The 12,145-nt window shown below is 42.1% G+C and overlaps 1 protein-coding gene across 1 annotated transcript in view; it reads right to left on the bottom strand.

The window, feature by feature from the left end:
• Positions 1 to 4,806: 4,806 nt before the first annotated feature.
• Positions 4,807 to 12,145, bottom strand: part of KIAA1328 (KIAA1328 ortholog) — a 173,373-nt gene continuing 166,034 nt past the window's right edge. The window contains exon 11 of the mRNA XM_033086007.1: positions 4,807 to 8,067. Within this exon, the coding sequence (XP_032941898.1) occupies positions 7,869 to 8,067 (199 nt within the window). The 3' untranslated portion in view covers positions 4,807 to 7,868. The remainder of the gene's footprint in view (positions 8,068 to 12,145) is intronic.

Raw genomic sequence — 12,145 nt, forward strand, 5'->3', positions numbered from 1 at the left:
GCAAATAGAAGGCCATGTTGTGATTCCCAGCCCGCAGGGAGCCTCTCACCCAGCTGTGGTTTCACTCACTGATCCTGACCCGTGTGTGCTGTTTAACCCTCGGCAGGGCCACCGGGAGCAGGGTTGGGCTCCCTGCACCTTCCAGCCCCCCTGCCCCGTGTTGGTTCACATGTCACATTCCCAGGCTGTGTTATTCTTAAGTGCTGTAAATCTCTCACTATTATTCTCCCACTTGATATAGTGAGCTGTGTCATTTTGAAAGGAAATACATAACAGTATATTAAAGAAATCATGGATCTCCTCATTCATGTTTAAAACAAATTTATTACAATGTAAGAAACCCTGAATAGCATGAATTTATTATAATGATTTAAGGCTCCTGGCACTTGAGTTAAAAATGTCTCTCAATAAATAACTTTCCCTTGAAAACACAGCAAATTAATATAGTTTACCATTTCCAAAGTTATATAAATCCAAGAGGCTTAAATCAACAGTACGTTGGATAAGATTACTGTTGCTCAGCCACAGACTGCTATCACAGCTCAGAGGGATGGAAAAATCGGTGAAAAATGAATGGCTTTTTTTTTTTTTTTTTTTGGTCACCTTTCTCTCCTTTCCACCACCTTAGGCTATGTCTGCTCTGTGAAAGTCAGACTAATGTGAAACGGATGACAGCAGCTGTGGCCTTTGCACACAGGTATCATTAAAACAGAGCGGCTCTGCCACCAGACTCAACAAGCACCGCTCTGATATTTCCCCAAAGTGCCTCCAACACACACAGCCCCATTGCTTTGCACAGCAGTGTTTTAATTTGACTGCGACCCAGGAGCTGAGATGTCTCCAGCTTGGCTGCCTCCAATCCTGCTGCAGTCTCCCGAGCCTAGAGCAAACACTGGGCTCTAAAAATCTGCCTGGACACCGACCCTGGCCCCAGTGCAGGAGCGCACATGGATGGGAAGGGAAGCAAAGCCCACACGTGCCTGTAGCCATCAGTGGAACTGGTGGGTTTTTGCTGGCCCAGAACTTGCTCCAAGAGCTGTCTGTGGAGCTCAGCAGCTGTTGGGCACAACAGCCTGTGCACATCTGTGCGTCCTGGGGAGCCGTGGTTTTGCTCAGCTGCGTGCACGGCTGGGTGTTGGCTCGCAGAGAAAATTCCTCACATCTCCCTCCCTGTGGACCTTCCTTCTCCACAGGCCACCCTCCAGGCAGCAGGAAGAGTTTGGCATCATCAGCTAAACAACCAGGCAGCCCTTCCCTCAGCAAGGTTTTCTATGGCTTTTTACTTTATGAAGGCCTAATTTTTTTCTCTTTACTGTCAGCATGTCAAGTTTTTTACACAACATGGGCGATGACTACTTTTTTAAAGAAAGTACAGCACCAGTGACATCCTGACACTGCCAATACAGCCAAAGTACACCCACCTGAGCTTTTCAACACAGGAAGTTAGGGCTGTTAAGAGTCAGATTGACAGCCTCGGTAAATTCAAGTCCTCTGTTCAGCAGACGACAAGGAGCTATTAGAAGCAGACAAGGCTTTCAGGTCATCCAGTCCATCTCCCACCCCACCTTTTAATTGTCTCTCTCACCCCTGCTATAAATATCTGACTCTTCTCATCTTGTTTCCTCATTATGTCAATTATAGCAGTCCCTGATCATTTTTATTACTCCTCACTGAGATCTCTCCAATCTGCCAGTAAGCTCTCTGGTAATGAGATCCCTGTGCTAAAGGCACAAGTGCAAATAGAGGGGCACCAGCTCCACTGACAAGGAGCCATTTCCTCTGCAATTCAGAGATGTCATTGCCTCCCCACCTGCAGCTCAAAAGTCTGTTTTTGTTGCCATCACCACCTTTTGTTCGCTCTTCTCCTGAGAGTTTGTGTTGTTTACGTGTCCCCCATCCCATCAGGAATGTGTCTGGCAGATTGTTATCACAGGTACTGCACCCACAAGTTCATGCTCCATCCCAAACTGAGTCTGGCAATCTTTTTCTTTCCTGCTTGGTATTTCTACTTCACATTATTCTTTCCTCCTCAACTCTTCTAAATTTAGCAGGGTCTCCTGGTGTCACTTCTTACAGAATTTCTGCTTCAAGAAACAGAACCATGATCTGAAATACAACCAGGTCTGGTAGTCAACCCAACATCTCCAAGATTAAAAAAAAAAAAAAAGCTTCTGAAAGGGGTAAGAAGGAAAGGCTGTGCAGAAATTAGGTCACCATTTCACATCAGCAGCACTGGAGCTGGGTATCCTGCTCTAACATAAACCTTTCAAGATGTGTAAATGCTAGAGAGAGTTCGGAAACAGGCACTCCAAATCATCCAGGGGCTGGAAAAGACATTAGGACACAAGGCATAAAGGATGCCATCTCAACAAAGAGAAGGCTCGACCAGGAGTTTATCACTGCCTTTGGGGTACTCAATCTGGCAACATGGCAATTTTGTAATCCTGCTTCTAGAGGCACAACAAAGTACGGCAGCTGGAAATTCAGGCAGATAAACCTCAGCCTCAAAATAAGGCAGTTTTGTAGCAGCAAGAATAATTGCATGCTGGAAGATTTTGACAAGGCACTTTTAAAATTTCAGTGCAACTTCCTCGCAGTCATCTCTAATTCAAGAATGAACTAGATTTTGTGTCTGTGAATTCATCTTGACCTTCCCTTCATTATCAGGCATAGCAGAGGAGAGGAGTTCCCACTCTGTTCCTAATGTTCCCAATACTCAACACTTTGTGTTTGGGCAAGTGCTTTAATCAAACCCATGCTTCAAGGTTTTAATGTAGTTGCCAGTAAGCAACCAGGAAATATACCTTTTTTCAGCTCTTCACTTTCCTCTTGCCAGTAGACAGGAGACCAGAAAAAACTCAAGGTGGTTATTGAATGCTCAGAGAAAAATATTTTGTTTTACATACTCAGGACAAATCCTGAACCAAGGAAACTAGGCTCTCACTGCAGCTCATGGATTAGTTCCATCTGCTGGGCCCACCTGGGCATCTCCCACTTATGTATGTCAGGACCTCACCTCTAAATGAAATGTGTTTCTCCAATTTAGCTCCTCAATGCCTGAAATGACCTCTTCAAGCCTCAAAATACATGAAGTCTGAGAGCTTCAGCTTCTATTCAATAGGAATGTCTGCCCCATGTTTCTGCTCTTACAGATTACAGTCATATTTTGGTGGATACTTCCAATGCTTTCTGCTGTGGGCAGTGATAGATCTTCTCTGAGATGTGGTGCTAAACACAGTTCAGAGCAGAACCCACAGCATGCTGTGGAGGGAGGCAAATTGGTTTCCTCAGAGATGGAAAACAAATCCAGTTCCCCCCCAGCCCATCCTTTTCCTGCAGCTGGGATGTTCTTCCACTCTCCATGAACAAATGCAGGAGTCTTCATGCACCAGCACTGGCCAAGCCAAGTTGGGTTTCTTGCTGTATTTTACCTGAATTCTACTTTCAAACACCCTAGTCACAAAAGCTCTGCCGCATATCTATGCCAGAGATGCTGGAGGTAGATGTTTCTCAGCTACATGGAGTCACAATATTGTAGAACATTTATTGTCACTGTGAGCAGACAAGCCTCCCAGTGATGCAGGGAGCAAGTCTGGATCGGGAGAGACATTTCCAGAGGAAAGCCACCCAGTCAGAGCAGACTGTGCTGCTTCTGCTGGTTTAAATCACCTCATTCAATATTCTGTGTTGTCTTACGTAGCATGCAGTTATGTAAATTTATAAATCATACACTAATTAGCACACAATTTCATAAATTTAGTAACAGTGAAAAAGGAGGTTTCTAACTAACCAGGCTGTGCTCTCTCCCCTACAGATGGTACAAATTCAAACACAGCCTGGAGGTCGTATTTGAGAAAGTCTCTGCTGCAACTTCTAGAGTTTAACCGCAGGCTCACATGCACTTTCAAGGGCTGTCTTTTGGATATCTCAGGCTCAATCTCTGTGAAATGCAGCTAAGCCCTTTTCTCTCCTTAACACCAAACCTCCACACCTCATTGGATCACTGCAAATTTTATTTGTTTATTCTCATTCTTGCTCTCCAGTCTCCCATTTTTCAGCCATCTAAGTCACTATCCCTAGAGCAATTAAGTTCAGTCCATGCCCTGGCTGGGCATGCCTGGGTTCTGCACAGTTGCTCTCCATGTGCTCTGGCCTCCCTGTCCAGCTGCTCTAAAGGAGAGACACTAAAATTATGTCAAGGTAATTTCCTTCTTTCCCTCATTTGCCAAGCATACCTTGAACAGTAGCTCCTCAAATGCAGGAACATGATTTGGAAAAGGGCATGGAATCATAAGGTTCCCATGGAGTCATGGGAACCAGTGTTTGAAAACATTTCTCACTTTAAGATACAAGCGCATAATTTTCCTTATCCTTACTTAGTGTAACAACTTATTCTAGTTTAACAACTCTGGCTCACTCCCACTTCATCTCCACCTTTGGTACAGCTGTCTGCCATGCATCTTTGTCCTTTCTTGACTTTACCTCCATCCTTTCTTCCTTACTCTTTAATTCACTTTTTTGTCCCAAAGAGTGGTGCTGGCTTTCCAATTCTCTTCTTTGTATTTTGAGACTTCTCTCTTCCTTCACACTCCAAAGGAGGCCTTGCTCCTTCTCACAGTAAGACCCATATCCTGGAGAGGAAGAGAAGGCTTAAAACAAGTTCTTCATGTGTTTTAGCAAACTGGAGACTCACAACATAATATAATGTGATGCTGTGGGAAGTGGAACACATTGTCAATGGCAGTATTGACATCTGAGCTGGACAAAAATCAGAAGATAAGTCAAAGAAAAGTCCGGAAGAATAAATTAAACCCCCAGATAATTTATTAGATTAAGACCTCACATACACATATAAATACGTGCTCGAGATGGGATTCAACAGCAAGACTGGAAAGGCTAGAAATGAAAAGGGTGTGATTATTACAGGTCTGTGATGTGCAAGGTGCACAAAAGCAGTAATACACAAACAGCCAGCAAGTGTGTGTGCACAAACCATGTGGGAAGGACACAAACTGAAGGCGTGGGTAGGAGCCTTAACAGCAGTCATGTTACTCCACAAAGCCTCATGGAAAACACAGCCTGATGTGTAGCTGAAGGATATTCACTGGGAACACTCTGGACAAACAGTCTGTGCTGGACCAACTCCCCAGCAGCAGTTCCCAGCACAGAAGCTCAAATTTAAAAGGACACTGTTACATCATTGCTTTTGCTAGTTTAGTTTTGCATTTCCTCTACTGTTTTAGCAGATGGAAAACAATTCCCCTCCCAGTACCAACTACTGATTTTGTCCTTTCCTATTTGACAATCATTGATTTTTTTTTTTCTAAGGCTATAAATGTTTTAATAACTTCAACTTTGTAGTGCCTCATGGCAAAATATCTTTGCTTGCACTGACTGCTAAACACTACTCCTAATGTACTGCTGATAACTAGAGCAAGAGCATTATAAAAATTATTTTCCACAGGGTCCACGAAATTAATAGCTTTTGGTTTTTTGTCCACATCTCACAGAGAGTTAATGCATACAGCTCTTCACCCATCAGGTGTTTCAACTATCCTTTACTAGAAAACCTTGCTTCATAAAGGTGTGCCCCCTGTGTAGGTCTGACTGATAGCACCCTGAGCATAGAGAGCCCACAAGCCAGACAATGTCCTTTTAAAAAGAGCTAACACCAAAAAATTTAGATTCAAGCCAAAAGTCACCTTCAGAATTAGAATTTTTTATGGAGTAAGCAATCATAAGAAATCCCAAAGCAGTTAAATATTGGCACCCACTAAAGAATAAAAGAACGGAATGCTTTCATGGAGTGTTCTCAACACAAAGGCACCTTTCAAGAAATATACATGTATTTTTTGCTGCTTTGAAAGGTCAGTTAGCATTTATCAGAAAAGGCAATTAAAGTTTCAGTCAAACTGGAAAAGAGACAAGAAGCAATTGGACTGAAATCAGAGAACTGTTCCTCTATAAATGCCAACACTTAAAAAAAAAAAAACACCAACAAAGCTGAAAAAACACCATGAAACAACCCCAAACTCTATGATCTATGTGATGGTTATCCCCAAATTTCCTGCTGGTCCTTGTACATTTTTCTCTTCTTTCTCCTCCTTTTTTCTTGCTCTCTTTAAGCAGCAGACTACTGCTGCCAACAGAATAAGAAAACTTATGTCCCCTCGTGCTCTACTTGGGCCAGGGCACTGAATATATCTTTGGGGCTCTTAGCAGAAACCTGGGCCTTCACAGGCTCAGGGAGTAGAACAAGAGGGACATTCAACAGCAGATGCACATATTCCAGAAAACTGTAATACTTCACTAAGAGCAGGACAGACCACGCAGGGACTTTCCACAGCAGTAATTTTCTGGTCCAGCAATGCTGCTTTCCTCCTTTAAACTCCTCCAAGCAGCTTTTAAAATTCAGCTGGGATGCACAGAAAGGATATCACCTAATTTGTGATTACAACCTGGGCTTGAATGAAGCAGCCTAGAGTATCCTGAGTTTCTTCTTCCCCTTCATTCCCCTTTTGTTTCACTGATGGAGCACAGTGCTGCCAGGGGCTGCAGTGCTCTCGTCTGAGATCCACCTCAGAGAGCATCACACGTTGCACAGGAGCAGCGTGGGGAGGCAGGCAGCAGCCATACCCCAAGCATCAGTACAGCAACTCAGCCCAGCCATTAAGATAAGCAGGGTTGCCTAAAGAGACTGTCTGAAAAGCAGTACTGGCCCATGAAGTGGTGTTTGGGAGCAAATGGCCTAGAACTTGCCCGTACTGGATCAATTCTACCTTTCCCTCACTGCAATTTTACTGTGCAAAATGAGTATTTTAGCCTCATATTTCTAGGAACACATGCCGGTGGCTACTGTTACAATAAAATATGAACACTGCATTGTGGAGAAAATGACCATTAATCCTGTAATGTGCAGTCATTTTTACCAATTCGGCACATTTCTTTAAATAACCAAGTACATGCAGTAGATGGAAATGCATTTAAATAAACTGAAATAGATACAGCATGAATAATTAAAGCTGGCAGGAAAGTATGCATTGTGAACTGCTAGTGGAAATAATTACTGATTTGTCTTATTTACAGTGGAGCCTGGATGCAGGATCAAAATAGTGCAAGTTAGTGAAAATGTCTTAAGACTGCTCTTACACAAGCACTACTATGTATTTCATCTTGAAAAGTACATCAAATAGGTTTTGGATCTCTACAATGTCTGACTCTGTTCTGCTGTTTCAGGGTTACGTTACCCAGCCCATAAACTCTGTCAAATAGCACTGATTTAAAGAAGAATGTAATTCAAACCTGTGTCTAGTACATCAACCTGCAACATCATCTATTAACATTATCAGACACTGTAGAGTTGAGCTTACGATATATCCCCTAAGAACTCAGTATGTTAAATATCAGAATGTTGAAGGAAAAAGTAGATTGTAAAATCAGTGAAAAAGTACTAAAGTGCTTGTACCTTTATAATATGTCAGGTTTTAAACAGACTTGTTTAATTAGAAAATAATCTAGTTTGAACATGCTGGTTGTTGAATGTTAGGCAGTTCTTGCAAACTGCTTTAGAGCAGAAAAAATCGATAATGAAATATACTTCCGATATCAGGCTGGCAAAACTGTGACTTCAGTCTATTAGAAAATGTTGTAGATTTTAAAAAAATGCTATTTTAAATTGATTACTTGGCACATGAAAAGTCTAGGAAAAAAGTTAATGCTTTCTGATTGGTGTACCCCAACAATATACTTGCATCATGATTACTAAATCCCAAATGAACCTGGATGCTAATTAGCTATGTTTTAGAAGCAGGAAAACAAGCAGTGATCACTCAAATAATTTAAGAGTAGCTGTAGGCCAAGGAGTTGTGTCAAATGAAGAAGATCTCCTCGAGAAGCCAGCTCTCCTCCAGCTCATCTGCCCTGCTCCTGGGGCTGCAAGAGGGCAGCCTGTGGCTGGCACAGCAGGGCAGGCGTGTTCTGTTCCTGCCACAAGGCTCTCGGCACAGCTGTCCCGGAGCTGATGTTGGGTTCATAGCTTCCACCAGGTCAAGAAGAGAGGCTTCATACCTGCAGAAACACACCGAGAAAACAGAGCTCTGTTAAGATCAGCATCATGCAGGAATTGAATCCGGTTTTTCTGCCTCCATAAATCAGACTAGACCTAGATTTGTCTGACAAGGGCCACCGGCACGGAACGAATTTTGCTGTATGGACTACTGTCACCAATGACAACACAGAGGTACTGAAAAAGAGGCATGCAAAGCACAGGTGCTCAGGTTATTTCAGGCTGTTTCATCAGCTTTTCCATTTGAGGTGTGTAATGTCTTAGTTGCACTCTGGAACCTGAACACAGACCTCAGAGAGATGACAGCCAAATGCACCAAACAAGGCAGACCCACGCTGCACTCCTTTTTTTTGGGGTTTTCTCTTTTGTTTGTTTGTTTGTTTTTATAGACCTCTACACTTGATTTAGTTTCTCAGGGATTTGAAAACAGCAGACTTTATTATTATTGCCACAAATTTCAGGTGCTTCTTGTAAATCTCTGTGTACTATGGAGTCTGTCTGGTGAAAGCACTGAAGGAATAGAATCTAAGCAAGACAATACAAAATCAACACTTGAGGCACCAAGAGAAAAGACAAAGTTGCTAAGCATCACTCAGGCTGTGGAAGTACAGACATGGGAGAAGGCTGCAAGCCAATGTGATCTGGTAATGGTCACTGAATAATGGCAGGTATTTGAGACAGGGACTTTCTATTAATATTCACAGGAGACAAGATTTGATCTAAATACCAGCAGAGGATTGATCATTACAATACATTTCCTCCTGTCCAATTTTAAATGTCTTAAACAATACCATTTCCACTGCTTCCCTAGGGAGCTTGTTCTGCAGTGATCTCTCACTGATAAGTAAGAGGTATCACTCCAGATTTTTACCCAAAAGTCTCTTTGTTCCATGCTGCTGTTAGCACCAACCTGCCTGATGTTCCCAGCCCTGAAGTGATTCACACATTCAAAGACTTTCATGCACAAATTATTCACATTATTCACCCAATGAAAATGAAATTATCAGCACAGGTGATTGGATCTATAGAGGACCTCTCTTGTAAGCAGAGTTCATCTATAGCATGAGGAAACATCTCAAGCTGTTCTCTGCTTTGAGAAAAGCCTCTGTTTCTACTTTTGTGACTGTAAGAACCTAGAAAGACTAAGCAACTAAGACAGCTGGGGGAGGTTTCTCAACTCAGAAGAGATAAAAAATTCTTAAGAACAAATGTTTACAGCAGGTTATGGATGTGAGAGATTAGCAGTGGCCAATGTATCTCCTAAAGACACGTCCTCACCTGTGCTGAGCAACAGCCTTGTGCAACAGCAGCAGGCAAAAGGTTTGCCTACCCACAACTAACCATGCCATGAAAAACACCCTTCTTTATCTCCACAAGTAAGTGCTACATCCTATCCATCACCAGAACACTGTCACAGAATCATTTGGACTGGAAAAGACCTCCAAGAACATCATGCCAGCCTCTGGTAACAGCCCTGCCAACCAGAGCGCCAAGTGCCACGTGCAGTCATTCACTGAAAGCCACCAGGGATGGTGACTCCAACACCTTCCTGGGAAGCCCATTCCAGTGCTTGACATGACAAGTTACTTCGTCCATGACAAAATAACTCATGTGAGACACAGAACTACTCCCTCAACTCAAAGGTATTGGGTTAATACCAATGTTAATGGTGACTACTGAAGTTATGCTATGAAAGCTATTTCTTTCAATATTTATTTCAATATTCTTTCTTCCAATCTGATGGCCAGTGTCATTTCTATACAGTCTGACTTGACATTACTGCCTTGCAGGGCTCTCTCCTGTTTGACTACAGATTGTTTTATTTTCCTGCAGATGTGCTAGCTTTAATCTCACTCATAACCAAAAAGCCAATTTGCAAATTTCTTTTCCACATTTTAAGCTTGTCTACACGTCTTTCTAAGTAGCAAAAAACAAGTGGCTTAAAATGAAAAACTACAGCTTGTTTGTTTCAACTGGATCTTGTTTGTTGTGGCCAACCCTAAGCAAACATGATGTCTTTTAGTTACCCTAACCAAAAAGCTCAGAAGGATGTGGAGTTTTGGATAGCCAAATCAGATCATATTAGGGAAATCTGTTGTTTGTACTAGCATTCAGAAGTACCCTTTAAAAACTGAAACTCCTCAAAGATATCTCCAACATAAAATGGAATAAGCTGCACTGATAGCAAGAACTAGCACGCAGATATATGAGACTTTTCACATGGAGAAAGTTTAAGACTAGACTCTGTATAGAAACACACATATGGTTTGAACCCCAAAGAAACCCAGTTAACACATACACTGCTTTCATTAGCCACACCTAAAACTTCTTTTTAGATCAATCTAGTCTAGCATACAAATGCTTATCTCCTCTGACGGTAGTGCTATCATAAAATTTCAATTTCTCCAGCAGCCACATGCAATCACAGATTAGGCAGGGGAAACCAAACCAGCCAGTGCATTTACAGCAAACGTGCAGGCCCTAGATTTCAGCAATTCTTGGAGTTCATTTCTTCTGCAAGTTTATCTAAGTTTTACAGCATTTCTGCTATCAGGAAGGCTAAATGATTTGGAAGATTAGAAACGCAGCAAATAGCAAAGATTATGTAAAAGACCAGGTGTTGTAAATCAGTCTATTTGACACCACAGTTATATATGCAATAAAATGAATGAACTCTGCTAACAGAGCACTATCTGATAAAGAGAATGCTCCTTGCAGGTATTTAGTGTTTAATCCCAGGATAATGGTTTGCCCTGGTTTGTCTAAGTAACATCAGACAGCATCTGGCTGGAGGCAACAGAGTAGACCTAGAATGGTCTGAAACTTGCAAAGACAATTTTCTCACCATTTATTTGTATCCTAATATTTAAAGAGACACAGTCAGAATGCTTGAATCCTGAAATGTAACTTTCTCTAAAACCAGGGTATGTATTCTTCGCATTAGTTGAATAAAAATATAAGTAAAAACAGGTTTCATTATTATTATTATTGTTTTTGTTATTATTATTACTATTATTATTACTACTATCATTATTACAACACTTAACACCTTCAGTGAATTCAAAGCTACAGAATCAGCCACCCAAGAGTCAGAACATTTCAAACAGGAAAACTGATTTGGCAAACTTGGCTTGTGAATAGTGAATGCTCTTTTAAAGCAAACTAATGACCAATGATCCCCTTGTAAGTTCCCGCTTCCAGAGGAGAAAAAAAATCCCAAACATTCTGCAGAAGTACCAGCACTGTACCTTAAGCCACATACAGACATTCCTCACTTACGTTCAACCAAGCAACCAAATGTCCCATCAGTGCTGGTGCTTACACATGTTTTCTTTGACAGGATTTGCCCTCACAAGAGAAGATAAATGCCATGGGTGACTGTCCCTTTAAGGATGGTGATAATGCAGCCTGTCCTCACTTTTTTGGTACATTTGTCAGCGTGCTGGAAGGTCACTGAGCAAGGGAGTGTAACCCACATTCTTGTTAATGGATCCCTGGGAGTGGATTAGAATGAAATGTTACAGAGTCCAATGGGTTAAAATATACTCAGGCTTGGTGGGAATACCAGTGTACCTCCTCTGAGTGGGGGAAGCCTTCATTCCTCTGGTGGAAGGCCCCAGCAATGAATCTGGGGGCACTTAAGGACTCTTTGATAGTTTATGATGCCCTACCAGGTCTTCCCCAGGGGGAAGGGGCGGTTTCTCAGAGGGAGTTATGTAAGGAAGAGCATTTAGCATAGCAAGAAGCACCATTTCCTGCAGGATCCAGGCTGTGATAGCTCACCTCGTGCATCTCATGCAGACTAGCATATGTACACCCAAAACCTCACCTCCTCCCTCGAGAGATGCCAACCTGGCCTCCACAAAGCGCCCTGGCACCTCCACAAATGGGCAAATGTTATGAGTCATTAATCATTAATAGTCCAGTCTCTCACAGCATCTCCGCAACAGACTGGAAAATAATCTCTTTTTCTGACACTTCCCCCATGTATACTTTTTCATCTAACTTTAATGAGCTTGAAAGTCTGCATGTTTCATCATGGGAGAAGAAAATTTGTAAGGTCTACAAGTTTGAATAAGA

This window comes from Catharus ustulatus, chromosome Z, assembly GCF_009819885.2.
Source record: "Catharus ustulatus isolate bCatUst1 chromosome Z, bCatUst1.pri.v2, whole genome shotgun sequence".
NCBI lineage: Eukaryota > Metazoa > Chordata > Aves > Passeriformes > Turdidae > Catharus > Catharus ustulatus.